Here is a 23,018-nt window from a genome sequence, read left to right on the forward strand (position 1 = left end):
ATATGTACAGAGACTGTTTGTGAGATTTCTCCTATTTTCACCATTTTTTTTTATAATAGGACGAAAAGGCATCTTCAGTGACCTTGCTGCCTTCTTTCCATTTTTTTATGGAGGGCGATAGTTTGGTCTATTTTCAGAAAACTTGTAACCTTTCGGTGCTGAACGATGTCACGGTCCGCTGTATAATTACACGGCTGTGTGGATCATAGGTAAACTTTGGTGTTTCACAGTCTCATAAAAAAGCGGTTTTCATCATAATTATATTGTGGCTTTCAAGGGTGTCATAGGATTGTTATCTGTATATTTTTACCTAAAATCTAAATAATTTTATTAAGAAAAGGATATTAATTTCATATTCGTTTGTGGATGAAATATTCATAAAACCAGAGACATATGTCTCTGATAAAACGCAAGAAAAAAAAGAAAGCGTCTCTTTTGCCATTTAGTATACTTCAACTATTTTGAATTTATAGCTATTTTATTTTTTATGTTTTTGTCAATAAAAGGCACAAAGGCAATTTTAATTAAAAATAATGATGTTTTAAGATGCTATGCTTAAAATTTTGTACGCCAGACGCGCGTTTTGTCTGCAAAAGCTTCATCAGTGACGCTCGAATCAAAAAAGTTAAAAAGGCCAAATAAAGATGTTGGTGAGCATTAAGGCCCCAAAATTCAAAAAGGTTTTGCCAAAGACAGCTAAGGTGAATAGTTCCTGGGGTCGAATTTCCGGCCAGAATCAATTTGCGCCAATTAGAGTTTTGAAAGGTATCAATTGCTCCACTCTCTTTTTTTTCTGATGGTATTAATTGCACCACTAAATGGAATCAAATTGAGCCACATTTACCTGTATATATTTTGACCTATATTATACATGTAACATATACTATAATTAACCTACAGTCTTTAGATTAAACAGAACACTCATCAAAATTAAGAAAACTCACCAATAAATAAATTGCTCAGTAATAGAAGTTTGTTACATGTAAATATGTCTGATATATTGTGGAGGAAAATAGAGTCTGATAGAAGGAAACCTATCTGAGATCGTTGTAGAAGATCACAAATTCCGTCAGGCATTTATTAAGAAAAATGGAGAAATTAGATGGAGATGTACAGTGAAGTCGTGTTGAATTAGGCTATTTACAGATGAATCTTGTAGTTATTTTGAGTCGGGGATTAGACAATATGCATGCAAATAATACTCAGAAACCAAAAAGACTAATTTTGAGAACAGCCTAAAAACTAAAAGCAACTGAGATGCTATCTTAGCGACCTTCTAAAATAATTTGGTAGACATAAATCAGTAAAAATGAATCAATTGATAAAATTGGCGCAATTGTATGATGGTTTTATTAGCGCAAATGAAACCTATTGTTTTCAACATGAAATGGAGCAGAAGTACCATTGGCGCTAATAAGTTTTGACGCAAATGGATTCATTTTTGGCGCAAATAGATATCGACCTAATATCCTTAGTTTTTCGAACAAATCGAAGTTTTGTTAAATTTATTAATTTATAGTTATGACCATATCAAGGATATGTTTATGTCAACACAGAAGTGCAGTTGTGCATTTTTTTCTATAGGGTTAAGTTTTGATGGGTTTTTAAAAGGCGATCCCAAAAAAAAAACATTCAACGGCTAAATGCACCTCTTATTTTAATTACTAATTTTAATGTTAATCATTTTATGTTAAGTGTCCTCAAATTGTTTCTGAATAATGCTTAACAGTGCAGTTAAAGTATTTAACCCAAAAAAACGGTAAGAAGAACATTGCAGAACAAAACCAGATGTTTATATATGGTTATGTTTTTGGTTTTATTTTCCCGAATGTGACCTACCGAATTAGACTTATCACCGGGTTTGTACTAACATGAGCAACACGACGGATGTCTCATGTAGAGCAGGATCTGCTTGCCTTTCCGGAGCACCTGAGATCACCCCCAGTTTTTGGTGGGGTTCGTGTTGCTCAGTCTTTAGTTTTCTGTGTTGTGTTTTGTGTACTATTGTTTGTCTGTTGGTCTTTTTACTTTTTTAGCCATGGCGTGGTCAGTTTATTTTCCCTCTAGTATCTTTCGCCTCTCTTTTACAGATGCGGATGCATCATTTTATGGTCTTGGTGCTCTACGATACAACTTATTTTACAAAATGTGTGAAAATTTGTAATATTCTATTAAATTTGTCTTCAACAGCAATATTAAATCGCGTTTGCACAGTGAGAGAAACAATTGCTATACCTCGTTTTGCACAGTGAGAGAAACAATTGCTATACCTCGTTTTGCACAGTGAGAGAAAAAATTGATATACCTCGTTTTGCACAATGTTTGCATGGTACTATATATATATATGAACCTTTCATATCTGTCGATCATGATTATGAGACGGTAATTGTCTAAAGGGGTATGAATAATTACCTTTGAATCAATTATACATATAGTCAAAATTTGGAAGTAGATGAACCCTAGAGAAATTTTAATATCATTTTATATAGAGAGAGTCTAAATAATACTCAATAAAGATGTTTAAACTATTTGTATATATAAAATTCATATATTAATTCATACAATGATGCAAATTTAACATATTTATAACTCTGTGATGTAGGGTCCAACTTCACAGACCTAGTTCGGACCACGTACAATGTGCATCTCCAATTATATTCATCAGATTAATTTCTAGAATTTCACGGAAAAATATATGGACAGTTTCGGAATGTGAGATCTGAGGTGTCGACCCCTTCATACAGTTTTGATTGATCGGTGTATGGCGTTAATGTGATAGAATCAGTGACAACACAAAAAGTAAAAAAAATAAAAAATATTTAGAGGTCAAAATAAAGTTATTTGCACTACAAATATTTTATGCCATATCTTAAGGTCTAAATTTTATTTCAGGTCCAAAATGCAATTATAAGTGCTATTTTGTTGTGGCGGTATCTAATGTATATACCAAGTATGCATATGCTGTGCGACGCAAGGTCCAACGTATGCATATGTTGTTCGACGCAAGGCCATTGAAAGATATTCCCTTTAATAAGGTTCAAATGTATATATCATTAATTCTAATTTGTCAAATAGTTGATCTGTTTGTTATATTATTAGCTCGGAAACGAGAACCTGTCACGTTCAAGGTTAACATGTGTCAATTACTACATGGAGAAATACAGATATTTATTAATTTATACAATCATATTGCTGCAATTCTAACCGTATCTTCTATTTAGAAACGGAATCTAGACAATTGACTGGACTAAAATGATGTGCTAAACTGTCATGAGAATTTTAACACCTTTTTTGAAACAGGATGGACATTTATTAGTGTCATGTGACATAACGAGATGTCTATAATTCCAATTGTTACCTGATTAAAATGACAGGTAGCGCCGTGAGATGCTGCATTACCTGGTTGTAAAGGTGAGATGTGTCAGAGTAAGGGGAGATAATTGTCACACAATCCATAATCACCTGTGAAATTGACAGTTCATAATAAAGCGATAATAGAAATATAAAAACTGCATGTTATCAGTAGATTTCCTCTAGTAACGAGTGAAATTCAATACATATCTTTGAATGATACTAAGTATATTACTTCGAAGTTGGTGTTTCTATTTTGCTAAACAAAAATCCTGTAATTCAAAAATTTCTAATGTTGGAGCTTATAAATAAATAATTTAAACCGTTGGAAAATATTGGATTTTTTTTTAATTGTTGCAATATCTTAAATATGAATGCATATATGTATGTACAAAAATGTATCAATTATACTTATTTGAACGATGGTGGATATTTATTTGTCTCATTTGCAATCATACCATATCTCCTTATTTTTATATGTATCTCAATTTTATGACAAAATATAAGTAAAACTTATTTATAGTCTTTCAATAACGTTCCAAAGTTATCTCTGTGCTAAAAATCTAGGCACAGGACGTTTACACTTTTTTATCGGTAACACGAAAGGACATTTGCCCTCCAAAACTATGGACATTTGCACTTTAAGCTTTGATACACCTATACCAAATTGGCCGGACATTTGCGTTTTTTACCTTGTATAAAAGTTAAAGTGTAAACTGAATTATCATATTGACATATATGGATGAAACATTGAAATTTAGCAGCTTTATACGAATCATGGATTTAAAAATATAGAAATTTTATTCCTCTTGTGTTCATTCTTTTGCCTGGAAAGTGAACTTTTCTTGGTAAATGCAGGTTACAAGTGAGTAAAGTGACGGTTGTTTACCATTCGTTCCGTTGGTTCATAAAGTATTTTTTTTTTATAAATTTCACTATTTGTAAATTTACCTTGGAGTTCGGTATTTTTGTTATACTTTTTTTCCATCTTAAATCTTTGTTTGTCTGAGCCTTTTTGAAATAGTGAAGACCTAAATTTGATTTTTAAACCAATGGCTGTTCATGTTGACATTGAAGAAAAATTCAAGGTTGTTATATGAGAGTTTATTTCCTTCCACCCTTTTGAGCACCTGAGATCACCCCCAGTTTTTTGGTGGGGTTCGTGTTGTTCAGTCTTTAGTTTTCTATGTTGAGTTTTGTGTACTATTGTTTGTCTGTTGGTCTTTTTCTTTTTTAGCCATGGCGTTGGAATGTCCCTTTGGTATCTTTTGCCTCTCTTTTGAAGTATTTTCGTTTGACGAAAGATTCAAGTTAGGACTTTCTAGTGAATACAAAGATATCCACCATTATTATGAGCTGAGCAGCCATCACACAGAAAAAGAGCAACAAATGGTCAGAATATTTTCATAGTGGTATAATATTTTACTCATCTCATCCTGTAGTTTTGTCTTTTATGACGGATATCCTTGAACAGCAATCCATAAACTACTTCAAAATTAGATATATCAAAGGCTATGTTGATAAAGCACATGTGTTCGGTAGAAAAAAATCGCAAATGTCCTTTTTTCAAAAGCGCAAATGTCCACTTAAAAAAGCGCAAATATCCTATTAATAAATGCAAACGTCCTGGGCCGAAAATATTTTAAGGTTTGAGAAGCACCACCCCTAAATCGCCGTACTGTAACCTATAGTTGTTAACTTCTGTCATTTTGTCTCTGGTGGAGAGTTGTCTCATTGGCAATCATACCTCATCTTCCTATTTTCATATTTGGTAATCCCTGTGTTTCGTCCTTAATTGCCAATGGAACCATGTGCGTTTGTATAGAAAGAAACAACCAAAAAAAATGAACTCTAAATGTATGTAAAGAAAAAACAATGTAGGATATACAAATTAGACAGCATTCAAATATACAGAACAGTCAGAATAGACAACATATTGTCTTCCAGTATGCGCATTAGTTGAAACACGTGCGCGTAGGCAGTCAAACAATTTGATGTCGACCAAGCGTTTCCTTTTTTTTAACTTACTTATTGTTTTTTTTTCCTGACAGATATTTTATTTGAAAATTATGTAGGTATTTAAATTATTTTTCCAAGAAAGTCGTTTTTTTAAAAGATATCTCGAAAATATTGATGCGGTTATTAATTAGAAGAACTTTGATAATTACTGATTTTGGTGAAATCCGTGATGATTTATATATATATTGCATGCACACGTATAAAAATTGCGGTTTTTATCCAACGCAATCATAGGTTTGAACGTTGTTTTCAATTTAGACTTGTTAACAATTCTATATATATACTCTTGTTCAGATTTTTTTCTTCGCGTTATATTGTTAGACAAATCAAGTGCTACAAGAGAAAACATCGTGCAAAGAAACAATGAAATGCAAACGGCAAAGTCTTTAATACAATCATTTATAAGAAAAGCATGTGCGTTAACGTGCGTTTGTTGATTCGATTGTTGATCAACGTACAAAAACGTGAAATAAGTTAATGTAGTTTCTGGATATGCTGCATCAAAATAATGCTATACGAATTTGAATTCGAATCTAAATTCGTGAATTCTAATTAATATGATGGTTTCATATGCATTGGAAAAAGTATAGCAAAATATCTGAATTAACAGCATATTACGACTTTCTCATTTTTTTAAAGCACAATTCAATGGTTCAGAACAATAACATTAAATGTTAACTGTACACAAACAGCACATATACGTCTTTTTGGTTATTTGTATGGTTGCATTTCTGTCCCATTGACGTATATCCACATCTGCTTTTATTTTGAGAACATATGAAAGGATCTAATATAGTACTGTGCACGTATGTATATATGTGGAAGCGTTATATCATTTTAATTATATACATAGAAGTAATGATATTCATTAGCTATCTCATTTAAGTTACATAAAACCTCATAAATATTTTTTTTTCTATGCTGTTTTTACGAAACCAAGTCGATTTACCGGTTTCAGACGGAATTTACACAATAGGACGTTTTTATTGTCTTCCTGATTTTGAGACTTTTGCCACTGGTTGTTATTCAGGAGATACGTCCCTAGCTAGAGATGCATTCTGATCCGGTCGGCGCACTTATTCTAGTCAGTCCGTTTATAGTCTTTTCGATTCTGATTGTTTTCACTCCAGTGTTTTTCTACATAAATCTAAACTTATGACACATTGAACGAATATTGCTTGACTTCCAAATCATGCAAGAGTCTGTTATTAAGTGGATGTCGGTTGTTGTCCGCATGTTTGTTTTTCGTTTACTGTTTTGTTTTCCCGTTTAAATTGTTTCACATGTTTTCATGTCGGGTCCTTCAAGTTTTAGCTGACTACTCGGTATGAGTATGCTCAATGTTGAAGACCCTACGGTGAATTATAGTTGCTTACATCTTCTTCATTTTAACTCTGGTTTAAATGTGTCTCATTGAATCTGGTTAAAAGTGTCTCATTGGCAATCATACCATATTCCAGTATCTTAATTTACAAATTGTGTGTTACGATTTGTGTTATTGACATTCCGACATATTTTTCTAGTCCAAAATCTTGTGTTTTAAAGCGGTTTTAAAGTATAGATAAAATTCGTTTTTAAAGCAGACTGACCAATAACAATATACAAATTATTTAAGAAAATATTTAAACGTTAATATTTGACCATGTCTTTAACATCGTCTATGTGCAATATTATTTGAACAACACTTGTATATGATAATCCAGAGTTATTAAATATAGAATTCATACAAATAATCCGATTAAAATGAAATAAGTTGTACTCAGAAACATACATTAAATTTCTTTGTAGGCTACCGGACTATATGTACATGTTTTACTACTCCTGGTCAGTCAAACATTTAGAAAAATAGGTAAGCAAAATTAATCAGTATATATATATATACTGTATAATATCTCTTAAATTCAATGGAACTTATACTTAGTTTTGCTTAGCTTCAAAGCTCTTGCATTGCCTATCATGCAAAAATGTGACAAAAAAATAATTTTTTCATTGCTTTTCTATTCACTTCTTGTTATTTTTTCAAATATAAAAATCTTTCAAATTCGTCCCCTCTGAGTTTCTTCATTTTAGTGAATAATAAAAAAGATGTTGCGTATAATTCATAAGAGACAGTAACCCAATCGAGTCAAAGAGACAGTAACCCAACCAAGTCAAAGAGACAGTAACCCAACCAAGTCAAAGAGACAGTAACCCAACCAAATCAAAGAGACAGTAACCCAACCAAGTCAAAGATACATTTGCAAATTTATACAATACCGGAAACACGAACACAAGCGTTATTGTTTTACGTCCAGATAAATTAAATGTTTATTTGGGCAGCATTCTGATGGGCTTCGAGTAATTTTCAACGGTGAAAGTAAAAAAAAACCAAGAAATTTCGTTATTTTCAGAAAAAATACGGCTGCATTGACTCGGTCATCAAACTGAGAAATAAACATGAAATAAAGATTTTATACATTTTGTTAACTTTATGTTTAAAATTGCAATGCTATTTTTTTCGTTTTAAGAATTGACCAGGCTATCAAAATGGACAATTTTCTTATAAAATATAGCAACCCACACAGCAAGAACTTATGTAATTATACTGTTATACTTTATATCTGTATGTGTTACAGTTTGTCTATACAAGTGATTTCCCATGCCTGTTTATAACGGTTTGGTAAGAATATTCACACATTATGTTATAGGTGGTATAATATAGCTTTCTCACTTTTGTCTAGAATACATCTTTAGTGTGTATTCTTACATATGATATTCTTTAAGAAACCACCTGCATAGGTCATTTTGTTGTAGTAACACATTTTACTATTATATATTCATTGATTTTTATGAATACGTTATAAAATTTGTAATAATTCGAGATACAGTTTCGGTTAAATTCGAACAAACAGTACATAGGTTAGAAATCATGTATATATATATAAACAAGTCTAAATTGAAAACAACGTTCAAACCTATGATTGCGTTGGATAAAAACCGAAATTTTTATACGTGTGCATGCAAAACAATGTTCATGTTAGAGGGGTCTAAATACAGCACAAACAACATTTTCCAAAAGACCAAAAAAGTGAAAAAGTATATTTTAACAAAACGCATTTGACTAACAGGTCGAACAACAAATGTTCTTATATATATATTTACTTCCTCATAAAAAAACACATTCCGTAAAACCGTAATTCTTTTTTTTTTTTGTAAAACCAAGGATTGTAAAGTAAGAACCTTCTTACTATACAAATACTTGGTAAAACCAAGTAAATGTAATTAATGCTGTTTCCGAATCATACTTATTTCTATTTAAATCTTGATGATTTTGCAAATAAAATACAATATATGATCATTGGCTTGACACATTGTCAGATACAATTTTCTCTATATCTTTCCAAACCTATTCTACACAGTAATTACAAAGTTACAACAACCCGGGGTGTATGACACATGGAATCTTCAACTGGCATTTTTACTTTTAAATCAACTTGATAAAAAGTATTTTTGAATTAGCAATGTAAATAATATTTGCATCACAAGTGCCTACTCAATAGCTTTACGAAAAATAACCTCTATAACAATTTAATAAAATAGTCAAGAATTTAAACCATTCATTGTCTCGATATGAAATATTGAAGATATTTTAAATCAAAACTGAAAATATTCTATCAATGAAATTAGTTTTAGTAAATGTTTATCGTATAACTCATTTTGTGTTGGAATTTTTGTCCAGCCCACCTGTGATGAAATGACACCGTCAAGTACTACCCGTTATCATTACCAATTAGTTTACATACGTAAGTACTTCATTGTAACAATTAATAGTATTTGAAAATATTATTATCCAGTGAGGTTTTCTTCATGTTGTTAATCATTGTCCAATCAAATGTAAGATACGAGATGATTGACAGAAGTGGGCGGTGATTGACATTGTCTCTATAGTAATAATTTCAAAAGAGAAGTATCAACCAATCGTTTTGCAACTGTTTTTAAACTTTGATTGCTCGATATATTTGATTACAGTATATTAATATTCTTAACCACTCCCAAACACTTATGATATATCAATGTTTACTCTTGATGAAAACATCATAATATCAGATTTTGACAATCATTTTCATTGTATTATCGGTTTATGAGATATTTGTTTGTAGTTTTGGGAAATGAATTAATACACTAAAATTTCACAGTTTTGCAGTGTGAAAAAAAGCTTTAAAGAATTGTGCATTTACATTTTGACAATATGTTTGCTTTGCCGACTTTACATTTTACTCCACAACAAGTGGCACAAGTTTGTGAAACTTTGGAAGAAAGTGGTGATATAGAAAGACTTGGACGTTTTTTATGGTCTTTGCCAGTGAACCCGTCAGCATGTGAAGCTTTGAATAAGCACGAATCTGTATTGAGAGCCAGATCTTTAGTGGCATTTCATACAGGAAACTTTAGAGACTTGTATCATATTATAGAACATCACAAATTTACCAAAGAATCCCATGCTAAATTACAAGCAATGTGGTTAGAAGCACATTATCAGGAAGCTGAGAAATTACGTGGTAGACCTTTAGGCCCTGTAGATAAATATAGGGTCCGAAAGAAGTTCCCATTACCAAGGACAATATGGGACGGCGAACAGAAGACGCATTGCTTTAAAGAAAGGACGAGAAATTTGTTGAGGGAATGGTATTTACAAGATCCCTATCCTAATCCTACAAAGAAGAGGGAGCTAGCCCAAGCCACTGGTCTTACACCTACACAAGTTGGTAACTGGTTCAAAAACAGGCGGCAAAGAGACAGAGCTGCAGCCTCTAAAAATAGGTATGTTTCATGTTTTAAAGTTGAGTTTTCGGCTATTTTGAATCATTTATTCTGTGCATGTCTGGGTGTGTATATGTCTTTAAATATTTTTATTAGTTGAAAATTAACAGTTTGCTTGTTTTAGTTGATTTGGATAATATAATTTTGCTTGTTAATAATCAAAAATAATTATAGTTATGTTACAAATAAAATAACATAAAATAACTCATAAAATGTGTCTTTCTAAATGAATAAAATATAGATTTATCATATAAAATTAAAAAAAAACTCTATATCTATGTCGTTGTTTTATTGATGATTATAATCATGTTTTGTTCATTTCTTCTAAATATTATAACAAAAATAATTATTCGCTTATTATCATTACTATTTTAATTTAAGACATATCGTTAATTCACAAACGCATAAATAATGTCCACATCGTTCTCTGTGCATATTCATAAAATATTTTGTAATATTGGATAAAAAAAGAACTGACTTAGCTTTGATTTTCTTCATGACTTTCATATTTTATGATTTTATGATTTTAGTTTTTTATTCATAATATTTTATATTAATTCTTTTATAAATAATGTCAACAATTGTCTAAATAAGATCGTTTTGATTGCAATGACTTTAAAAAAAATATTACACAACCGTTTACATAGGTATGATATTCACAGTTTGTATTTAACTTCGAAACAGTGTCTCTCTTATATCGCCTCTCTTTTCAGTAACGCATTTTATTGAATAATTCGTGTTAACAGTTGAGAACTCAAATACAGAAGTTTCTTTATACTAATGTGTTTAATAACAATTGACATTTTTAACAAGGTACTTTCTTCATTAAAAACAATTTGGAACAAAAATGTGTTTTTAAAGGAGTTGAGGAGGGCAACAATTTTGTTACTTATTTTATTCATTTGCTTTACTTTATTTTTGTATATTGGTGTTACATCGAAAAGTATATGTTTACCCAAAAACTGAATACGGATTTTTCAGTTGTCATACATTTGTAGGCCATAAAGATTTTTTTCACTGGAGAATGCTAAAATTATGTATTGCAATATCCCAAATTTCCACAAATTTAAAGCATACCTCAGAAATTTTCACGCTTTGCCTTCAACTCAGTGAATAAAGGTTTTTTTTTTGTGAAACCATAAAAAGAACGTCTAAAATATTTATTTACTGAATCCCTTTCTAATGTACTTGTGATTGAAATTCGAGGTTTGATTTTTTATGGGTTCAGGACGTCCAAAATCTTTAGTTTTCTGTGTAGTGGTCTTAGGACAGTATTTGTTTTTTCCCGTTTTGTTTTGTCCGTTGTCATGTTTGTCTTTCTCTGAAGTCTTTGTTTTTGATTGTTATCTCCTTGTATTTTATTACTTTTTAAAATTCTTTTCCATTTTCAAATTTATAATATAGTACTAATATTTCATGAACAATTTTATTTTGACATAATACAAACAAAATTGAAATACAAAAGAATTGTATTGGTAATTCACATGATAGAATTGTTAAATAGTTTTCTTCAGAGTTTGTGAAAATTCTGTCTCCACTCCGACATTCAAGGAAAATACATACCAAATGTAGTAACCACAATAGTTTATCATCAGTTGGGATTTCAATGTAACCAAAATCAGTATTAATAATTTTTTTTTTAAATATTAATCGTTTTCCATTTTCTCTCCAATTTTTATCACATTTAAATCTTGCAATATTTTTTCTAATGAACTTATTCATAATTATAGTATGTTCAAACTTCGCTTAGGGTCATCTTAAACTGATCTTGATCTTTATCTTTAAGAAGGTGTTAAGTAATAAGAAAAAGTTGTAATATGTAACATGCTTTCTTTGACCGGAGGAGCAAAGTTCCACAGATTTTTACATGTACAATATTGTAAAGATCAAAGAATCGATGATTGATTTTATGTTGTGTTTACAAATGATAAAACTACAGCTCAATCGAGAAAAATATGATATCTCAATTTGTATCAAAATCAAACAATATGTATATCTCTACTACACAGGCAAAATCTAAAGTTGTCATCGAATGAATAATTTGAAATTTATCAGATTTTACCTGATATTGTAATGATTTTACAAAATTTTTTCATATGTTTTTTCTTTTGAAGATTCGCGAACATGTTTTTTAATTCAATATTTCATAAACGACTAATCATTTTAACTAACTATATGTTTTATAAGAATATAAATCATTATAAAAAATATGTATATAATTTTTTACTTTATTTAAATATTTTGTTTTTAAGTTGAAAGTAAGTATTGTTATACTCCTTCTCCTTTAACGTTTTCGAGATATAAAACCAATTTATTATAATGTGGAACATCTATATCACTGAGTCAATAGGGGATATTTTCCTTTTTATTGAACATTATTTATCTGTAAAGAGATTGACACTCCGCAAATTCACTTAAGGATTTGTAAATTTGTCGCCGATTAATGTGGACAAACAGCTTAAAAATAGGAAATTAAATATCAATATACCACGAGACCAGAGTTACAACAAAATCTATTTTCTTCGTGTGTTCTTCTAGACAGCTACTGAATAGATTTTCCGTTTAAATTATTTATATTTATTTAAATTTTTGACTTGGGTTTGTTCTTAGCTAATATTTTGATTACCAACATAACCAAATTGAATAAAACTTTGTCAACACTTTACTGTAAAGCAGTTACACCAGGCTTCATTAGAGTTGTTTATAGACGGGGTTTAACCTATTGCCGACAGGAAAGTTGTGACAATGTAACAATTATACGACGAAAGGTTAAAGACGTTTTGTCAATGTATTTTGTGTATCGGAAGATGATATTATGTATATTATTGTAGATTTTGACTTGAGTGGTCATCTATGCCCAGACAGGTCTCACCAAGGCTTTCTAATGTCCAGTTATTTTAAGACTAATTGGTTATTTCATTAACCTCTTAAACTTTACTTAAATAGACTTTTTAATGTCTCTCAAGTCTCATTGAAAGAAAATAAGCAAGCTCGATAACTTTTAGTATATACTTAAGTATGAAGAGGGTGGACGATAGGATATTAATTGGAACGGGGAAACCTTATAACTTACACTTAATAAAAATTATCACAGCTAAAATATAAAAAAATTAAAAGTGGGAACTCAGAGTCATCAAGTTTATAACCAGTATTGTTAAAAAGTAAATCAAATTATTTATTACAAGAAGGAAAAGAAAAGAATATAAAGTTACTTTTTCACAGTTTAATTTATAAATAAATAGTGTTCATTGTATTTCAACTTTCAAATGAATGGACCAACTCACAACTTATCAAAGAAAATGTATAGTATTCCGATTAATTTTGATTAGAACTTTAAAAATTTACATTATTTTTAGAAAAGTCCTAATGAAACATTTCGTCATCATTCAACATCTGTGGTGTGACTAATAGAAAAAAATAAATTGCATTATTATTTGTGTTGAGATATTTTGACAAAGGTGTGAAAAATGAAAGTATTATTGAAAACATCCCCCCATACAGTTTATACATGATAAATATATCCAATATTCTTAATGACATTGATAAGACACCCGAATTAGCCGTCAAAATTCCACATGATGCACGTTCTTCTGTCAAAATTTAATTGGTTTCAATGAAGATAAACAGATCGTTTTAGGTCATTTATACATAGAATAAATATATATGAGTAGAAATTCTTATTACGTTAAGAAATGCCTTCTGTTTGTGTCACGTAAAACTCTTACTGACCGACACTGAACCATTAATATCTGTAATCTGGCCAGTTATATCAGTGTTAAAATGATAGATACAATTCATCAACCGATCCACTAATACATTCAATATCATTCTTATTTATTTGATAAAAAGCTCAATTTTCTTTTGTTTAAATGTTTACTTCTCGCACCTGTAGTTCGAAAGACTTACCTAAATACATTCCAACGTTTCCGTATTTGCCGAAATGGGTAAAAGAAAGATTTTAGTTATGTAAGGAAGAGATCATCACTTAGCCTCAAGTTTGACACGAAGTACATAACTAGATCGGCTTTAGTGTATAAACTCCATTCACGAAGCAGATATGATTATAAGAAATCTTTTAAGTCTTTTATCGTTGAAAATCGGATAATGGTTATCATTTTATTTTGTTTCACATATTTAAGTAATTCTAATTGTTTGGTTTACCAACTGCTTGATAAGATATTATTTGAATTCAAGCTAATATACAATAAACTTTGAAATCATCTTAACAATTGAAATCAATTTTAAGATTTTTCACTTATCAATTTTAAACATAAACTTTTAACAGGTATGCATAATGTGAGATTCCAGACCATTTTAATACATTATTGATAATCTAAAATTATACAGACATAATTTAAGTTCGATTTAAGTCTCATTTAATGATTAATACGTTAAAAATGCATTTTTCTATTCTCAACGGAAAATAATAAGAAACATTAAATATGTTTAAATATTATTAGTACTTCTCAATTTATATAATACTTAAGAATATTAATATAAAATATGCGACCAGTGCACATGGGAAAAAACTTAAAAGTTTAATTAAAGCATTTGATTCTTATGTCTGCCCAAAAGATAGGGTGCTTTAAGCGAATGATATTTAATTGTTATTTAAACGAATCCCTCCTGTTTTCAGTAAATTAGAAACATTTATACCTAGTTTACACAGCCCTGAGACATGAGATCCTTTCCGGCACAATTTGCATAGTTTAAATTGAGTATCTCTCCAAATAGGTTTAAGAAGGAAGCTATTATACCCGTTGATTTGTAGAACCAATATTGACCTGCCAATTTCAGATTACCGAATTAAATTTGATATTATGTATTTTTTTTATTTAATTGTTTATATTGTATAGAAGTGTACCTGTTATTTTATATGTTGCAAGATCAGAAACATCCTAAAAGATTTTCCCTGTATAAATACCAGGGTGCAAACTTTTAAGTACAAAAACTTGTTTATTTGAAGACCGTGAAATTTCTGATTATTTTCTTTTACACTTTTCTGTTGAGGTCGCTTAAAAACTCTGTTCAGAAATCTAAACCCGTCTACTCATAGAAACTGCAAAATTACATTTGAGTTTTTTTCTTACGACTAAAAAGGAAATAAAGCGTACAGGTAAATGAGAGTGCAACCAAACGACGTCAATAACCAAATATTTCTAGAGTACAGCTTTCTGCAGATGTTCACATTCTAGAACCAAAAGTTTTCATTCCATAAATGACATCGACTGAAATTTTATATCCTTAGATATTAACATTTAAATTTTTAATTACATGCAACGAGTTATTACAGAGAAACAAACTTATATAATACTTTATGCAGAAATCTTTAGAGTTGCGAAAATGAGGTCCATGTCCATCAAAAGTTACGATATCATAACACTGGTTTTTTGTATGTTTTTTTTTTATGTTTATACATGTATTTCTTCACTGTTATGTTATATATGTTGTATTTCTGCTTGACCAACATGTATGTAATTTGCAAACAATTTGTTTTCTAACAAATCATTTATTTTCAGGCTTCAGCACAATGGCAGTGATAAACTTAGTCGTCTTCATAGTTCGTCACCGACTGATGGATCGATGATATCGTTCGACGATGATGATAAAATCGATATAATGAACGATGACGATGATGATGATATTGACTTAGACGATTCTAGAAGTAGTTCCCCGTTGTCACCTCATGAACAGTCAAACGAACTAAGTGTTAGTCCAACTTAATAATATCAGTATTTGTGTAAAATTCTACACATCGTTACGATAATCTGTCAAAACAGTTCTTGCCTACAGAGGGGGTTTGCGACGGCGGAAGTTAGGATTAGTGTCAGATACTGTTTGTTTTTCCTTTCCCACTGATTCTTTAACTGTCAGACTGAAGATTCATCTTTCGTAATTCTTCAATAAAACAAAGGAAATCCTTCACATTTCAACTCTGCAAACTGTCTAGAAAATCTCTGCCAATTTATAGTGTCTAGAGAATTGTTATAGCAACACGTGACTGCTTAAAGTGCTAAACTTTGTTATACGTGTATATATGGATGTATGCTGGAACATTGCGTGAAATCATAGATAAAACATAGTGTATATATCGTTATGAACATTTTATTTTAAATATCTGATCAAAGAAGACTGACAAAGGTGATTGTTTATTTAATGGTGAAATAAATTGTTGTTATATATATATGGTTAATAAAGTTATTGTCTATATTCTCTTTTTTTTTTCATTAGTCAGAAAAAAAGCTTACTTTTTAATGTGTAATGAAGTAATGTTTTCCATGAGATTTTATTGTTCTGCCTTTTTCTTTCCCTCCATTATTTCAAAGGTATGTTTGATACAGTTTCGAAATCTGATACGAGGAGGATTCGTGTAAATTAAAATATGACAAACAATAAGATTAAATCTACAAATATTCGACATAATTTGTCAAAAGAGTTCTTGAATTAAACTTTTGTTATATTTGGTTAATAAACTATTTTCTATCTTATTGGTCCGAGAAAAGTTTTCAAGTTTTGTTTCACAATTTTTAACTTTTCCGCTGCTGAGAAACTCGGAATATGTTTTACCACTTTTTGATATTATAGTATATTCAATTTAAATATTATCGTTTAATTAAGATTTAAACATATCATTAAAGACTGTTGGTATAACAGTTCAAATAGAAATAATATTCAGAAAAGCAAAACGGTCATTCAAATGAAATTGAAGATGAATAACATGTTCTAATTAAATGTAACAATTTAAAAAAAAAAGATAGAAGAGGATTTGTAATCATGGTTATAAAAGTATCAATTCATCTTATTAAGAGAAAGTATTTTGAATATCAAACTATTAAAACATGAACGTTTTACACTCTGTTGGTATAGGTTTGTGAGTGAAACATTGTTCGGACTTTTTTGTCTTTTTTTCCTTAATGTATTTGCAATTAAAAACAAAAGAATTTTATTTTATTTTAGTTTTCAACTTTTCATGAACACGAAACCTATTCCTTAACATTTGAATTGAAATCACACTCTCGTTGTAAGTAAAACTTTTTTTACTTCGATTTCTTTTTTCTTTAAAACACCAAAGGAAATAAAATGGTAAATCATAATCTCATGAAAAACTTAATCTCGAAAGGAAATATACGTTTTCATATAGTCAAAAAATACTTAATTAAAGAATAATTATGTTCTTTTTATTCTTAGAACCAGACTTTGTCTTAGAACATAATAATGTTTACCAATACTAGTATTTATAATTTTAGCTGATTCTATGTTTTCAAGGGTAGATTTGTTCCATCGTTTCGAAAAACCTCGATGATCTTGTATCTTTGTCCGTCTAACTGTTTCTTTACAATTTATTATAATATTTATTCCATGTTTTTATAGATTTTTAATGGAACAATTGTATTCCGTCCGTTGACGCAATTTTTAAGATTTCGAAGAAAAAGTATAAAATTGGAATTGGATTTGGGCGAATATTATTTAGATTCATCCCTTTCATAAGTTTTGCTTTCCTTCATAGAGTGAGTTAACATATAATGGGTGGCTGTGCAATAAGTTTTGAAAATTTCGAATATAAGTGGACAAATTTGAAATCTGGCTTAAAATGTTTCTTTTCAACATGTTTGAACACCCTCGTCAGATGACCAATAGAGTTTTAGACTTGTGATAATTTGTATAGAGATCCAAAATGTCCGGCTATTCAATATGTTGCCTAATCCCTTTTATTTCCTTGTGAAATTTATCTGTAGCTGACCAGTCTAAAAACAATCAGTTATATTGAAAGGATTTTCACACAATTCCTTTTACTTTCTTTTTCCAATAGTTTGATATCTACATAAAGTATAGTGCCTTGGTAGATGTGCAATAATGCTGAATATCTGTGATATATGCACTAAATTGACAATTTAATTCATATTAAGTTTTGTGTTTCTTTTTTTAAGCATTGATGTACATCATCTTAAAAAAATATTTTCCTATAAACAAAAGATGCAATTTTTTAACATTAATTGCTCATTTTTTTTTAATAATTAATAGACAACTATGACTTCTAAATAAAATATGATATGTAAAGAAGAACTGCTATCAAATTCATTGATATAACAATCAGCTAACATATAGCAAATGTCCTACTTTTTTAATTTATTGTAATTTGAAAAAAATATATAAAGTAGGATAAATTGGAAAACGAAACAATAAAAAAACCAAAGCAATATGATAATAATAATAATAATAATAATAATAATAATAATAATAATAATAATAATAATAATAATAATAATAATAATACTGAAAAGGTCGTGTTATTATCAACCTGCCTATGACCTTTTTACACTTAATAGACAATAGACAATACTTTATTATTAAACCTCAGACACATATATATATATAGGTGTACAAGAGGACATCATATATACACGTATCCACATTTTTATACTCAATACATTTACACTACACATAATAATGCATGCATGCATGGTAAAATACAGCAAAATGTCAATTTACAAATTACCATAACATTCAACTCAAAAAAGACAAATATAAATCATAAGTATCGTGTAAGTATTCTTAAAAATATTGCTAAGTTTTTGTAAAGTTCTACATGACAAAATGTTAGAAGCTGTTTTAATTTGTACTCCGTTGGATTTGCAGTATAAAATTCTGGTATATATTTATTTCTAAGCAGTTTTATTTCCTGTTTTTGACATTTGAATAGATAATGAAATTCATCTCCTATCCCGTTTCCACAGAGATGACAAATTCGCTCATTTTTTGGTATTCTAGACCATCTTCCCGTTTCTACAGGAAATTTTAAATTTGAGCATCTGAATTTTGCTATATAAATCCTGTCACACAGCTTCAACTTTATTAAATAGGTTTCCAAACGAAATTCCTGTTTGTAATGTGAATAAAAAGCACTTCTTGAAGAGTTATTCCGTTAGAGGTGTACTGATTGACATTTTAATCAAGGAGAACATAGTCTATTGATAAGTTGAAATTTGACCTTATGCTAGCTTTTAGTAGCTGCAAGTACTATTAAATCGGTACTTTGTATCTTTTTTCTTTTTTGTTTGTTTGTTTACTTCGTACTTATAGTAACTGAGTCTTATAGTTTGTGCTTCTTTTGTGTTGTTACACTGTCCCATGTGTTTGAAACCAGAAACCTGTGGTCCGTGGTTTTCGTTGGTTAATTTTGTCGTTGGTTATTTTGCAGTCTTCCGTATTTTATTATTTCTATTTGAATAATGCCGTTGTTTTTCTCTTTTGAATTGTTTCACATTATGCCATGTCGGGCCTTTTATAGCTTACTATGGTATGGGTTTTATTCATTGTTGAATGCCGTAGGATGACCTGTAAATATCCATATCTTTGTCTATTTGTTTTTATGGATAGTTGTCGCACTGATAGTTATACATCTGTGGTTATACTAAATCTCCTTATTTATATCATATATTCACAGTTCCTAGTTTTCAACGCGTTTTGTACCGCTTTTGGTCCAGATATTGTGATATCCATCTCTGTTTTTACGGATCTACATTTGGCCAAAATTAAGATTTTCTGATTTACTTGATTTTAATTGATTTGTTCCAGCCTTATATATATTTTATTTCGTATCTTCTGTACTTCGTGGTGGTTTTGTTAATCTTCCAAATTAAATATCGTTAAAAGCAACTTTTTATTAAAAAAATATTCCTATAATAGTAAATTAAATCTTCATTCGTCTGTTCAATAACACATAGTACTCCATTAGCAGAATCATTATAATTTTATATTTTGATGTAATACGCGCCATTTAATGATATGTTTTGATTGGAAGGCCATTTTGTCATTAATCTCATTTGGTTTTTTTGGAAGAAAAATACCGATGTAAAAAGATTAACGAAGTAGAAAATGACCAATTATTATTTAAATGTTGTCAAAGAATTGCCCTTTTTGTCAGTATAAATTGCAATTGAAGATATATTTTCGGTCAGTTTGACTGAGTGAATAGAACCAGCGGGAGCCCCGTAATGAGAACTTCCCCTCTAATTTCCTTTGTGCCAGGTGTGTAAGTCTTTTGTGAACTTCAGCAAATTAATTTACTATCTTTATTCAGATGTCAATAAACACGTATTTGATTCTGCGTTGTAGTGCGAACGTTGCATGCTGGGATGTCTTTATATCCAGTCAATTGACCAACTGATCTGTTTGTTCAGAATGGTGACAATCAAAATCTACTTAGACAAATTAGCTTACAAATGAACGGCACAATGGTGTCTATCACATTTGTGATGGGTACCGATGTAAGTATTATAGTATATGGGAAATATAACTGTCTTATAGTAACTGGGAAGTGTATTACTGTTATAAGATGTTATATTATCAATATGCTATTTGTAATAGCTTCCAACAACTGCCAGCATTCTTTTAAACGATGCTCATTTAGATGTTGTCTGTAATAACGACTTTTTGTTTTTACTGAATGTACTTTCTGAACGAAACATTTTTATCATGCGCTTTTTCTGTAGATTAAGCTATATCTCTGATCCTGGAAGTGTCAATTTGATACTTCTATACTCTGATCGAGGTAAAATTAGTTTAGAGCACTTAAAAATTAAAAAGTTTGATTAAAAGATAATTCAACAGAAACAATTCTGTGTCGCGGTATATCATGTGAACTCAGGGGCTCCGGAAGGGTAAATGGTTCAAGGTTTTAAATACAACAGAAGGTGAACGTAGGTGATAATTTAAAGATATTTGGATGTTTTCAAAAGTGTTAAGAATATGAGAACTTGTGAAACCAAACAGCAAGCCTGACTCAAAACTTCCCCTTTGCAACTTAATAAGTCCGATTAACTATTAGTGGGATACAAAAGATCGTAAACCAATTAAAACAGGCGTATTTTATTGTTCATGCCCAAACACAGGATGTTCTATTATATTTGTTCTACCTTTATTGTTCTGTTAGGTTGTTACTGAATATAGTTTTCGGTCTTTTTCATACGTATCATCTTTAGCTTTCAATTTTATTTTACCCTTTGAGCGACAGCATGGATATATAATTATTCGTTTAGTTTAAGGTGGTACATAACACTACAGGGAGATAACTCTGTAAAAATCAGCTAAACGTTTTAATTACGTTGTTTTGTTAAGGAAATATTAAACTTCTCAATGATCAAAATTAGTGTTTGTCAAACTGCTATATAACCAATGAAATTTTTCTGATAAAGTGGTTGGTTCAAATTTTTTGAAATTTTTATATTTTTGTCAAAGGGTCAAAGTAAACATTTTGTCAAAATTTTATGAAAATTAAACGAGCCAAATTAATATTAGTCAAGGTGTTGGGTACCACCTTAAACAGTATTTATTACTAAAACAAATTATAACAATAAAATAGTACAATTTTGCATAGCAAGTCAAATACTAAAAAAAAAAATTGTTTGGAAAAACTTAAAAACTTTTATAAATCCGTCTCCCGAGAGCGTGATGTTGGACACGGGGCTGGGAACATTTCTTCATTTCTAAAAACTATCAAACGTATATTTCCATATTATAGAAGACACATATTGAAGTTATTATTTTAGCATGCGGTAAAGTTCATTAATGTTCTCTAAGTTCGGTAATGTCAAGATGGTTATATGGTGTTTGTATGTCTATACTGTACATTTAGTATCGGCTAAGTCTATAGCTATATATATCAAAGACTTCTTCTACTCCAAGCTGTAAGTAACGCTGAGATGTAACACTCTTGTTCATACAAGTAATACCTCGCATTCAATTACAAACTTCTTGCATGAAAAACATTCAAATATTTACAAATGATGACAACCAATCTTAAAAATAGGACCATATATAAAGCAACGTTGAAATAATAGATGGTTACATTTGAAAATCGTATCATAGAATGACGAGGGCAGGAAATATGACATTGTGGCATATACATTATGCTTCTTGAAAACGATTGCATGGATTGATATATACATGCATTGAATTAAAAAAATGAAACGCCGGGGTATATATTATAGAGGGAGTGCACGGATGGGTTTACAGAATAGAGAATTAGGGGCTCCAAAAAAGTAAACAAAAAAGAAGAGAAATTTGCATAAAAACTATATATAGAATTAAAAACAACATCAAAACCCTCATTTTAGTGCTGCTCTTCAATCTACATGTCACTTTTACTTTGGAAATCCTTCTGTATTGAGCTGACCGACAACTAACTCCCACTTGTAAGACATTAAAAAAGCTAAGGCTACAGGAAAACAATTATTTATCTATTTATAAGTGGTTAGCTTACTGCTTTTGTACACGAACGTATCAGTTTTCATATGCTGTTGAAGACCTGCAGCGCAGTTAACTTAACTTTCATGGTGTTGGACATCTTTTGTATATATATGTTCCTTCTTTTGGTTTGATTTTCGTAATTTTTGTTATGTACTTTGAAAATTAATGTGAATATCTATCACCATATATTCGTATTCTAATATTGTTTAAAGTCCGTACACGCGTATATATATCCCCCGTATATGATACACGATGTGGAAGTAACCACACTTCTGCTATTTGAGATCTTGTGTTTGTAGGTTATACTTTGTGTTAAAATGTGACACAAAGGGTGACAGGGATATTGTAATTTGTGGTTACTTGCATTGGACTTGGAAGGGAGAAAAGGGAGGTAATCCGCCCTACCACGTGCTTTCTGTACTTTAAAAATCCTTGTGAAAATTCTATGAAGGGTTTGTTTGTTGGCCTGCTGCAAGGCCAAATGACGAACGCATCAACCAGATCGGCCCATGTCACAATACCTACTTATTTGTGGTATGGTTCAATTTGTTTTCGTTCTGGTATTACATGAAATGTTTGACACCAGACGTTAGCAAACA

At 30.2% G+C, this 23,018-nt stretch overlaps 1 protein-coding gene across 1 annotated transcript; it reads left to right on the top strand.

The window, feature by feature from the left end:
* Nucleotides 1-9,473: 9,473 nt before the first annotated feature.
* Nucleotides 9,474-16,380, top strand: LOC127739258 (homeobox protein SIX6-like). The gene is made up of 2 exons (XM_052250880.1): nt 9,474-10,170; nt 15,690-16,380. Exons 1-2 carry the CDS (start codon nt 9,599-9,601, stop codon nt 15,892-15,894), a joined length of 777 nt encoding a protein of 258 aa, XP_052106840.1. The 5' UTR covers nt 9,474-9,598; the 3' UTR covers nt 15,895-16,380.
* The last annotated feature ends 6,638 nt before the right edge of the window (nt 16,381-23,018 follow it).

This window comes from Mytilus californianus, unplaced genomic scaffold, assembly GCF_021869535.1.
Source record: "Mytilus californianus isolate M0D057914Y unplaced genomic scaffold, xbMytCali1.0.p SCAF_4, whole genome shotgun sequence".
In the NCBI taxonomy this organism is placed as follows: domain Eukaryota; kingdom Metazoa; phylum Mollusca; class Bivalvia; order Mytilida; family Mytilidae; genus Mytilus; species Mytilus californianus.

Bases quoted from the DNA above. Each gene is read 5' to 3' on its own strand.
- LOC127739258 (XM_052250880.1), top strand. From the start codon at position 9,599: ATGTTTGCTTTGCCGACTTTACATTTTACTCCACAACAAGTGGCACAA. The intron at 10,171-15,689 runs GTATGTTTCATG...ATTTATTTTCAG, and splicing joins GCTGCAGCCTCTAAAAATAG to GCTTCAGCACAATGGCAGTG.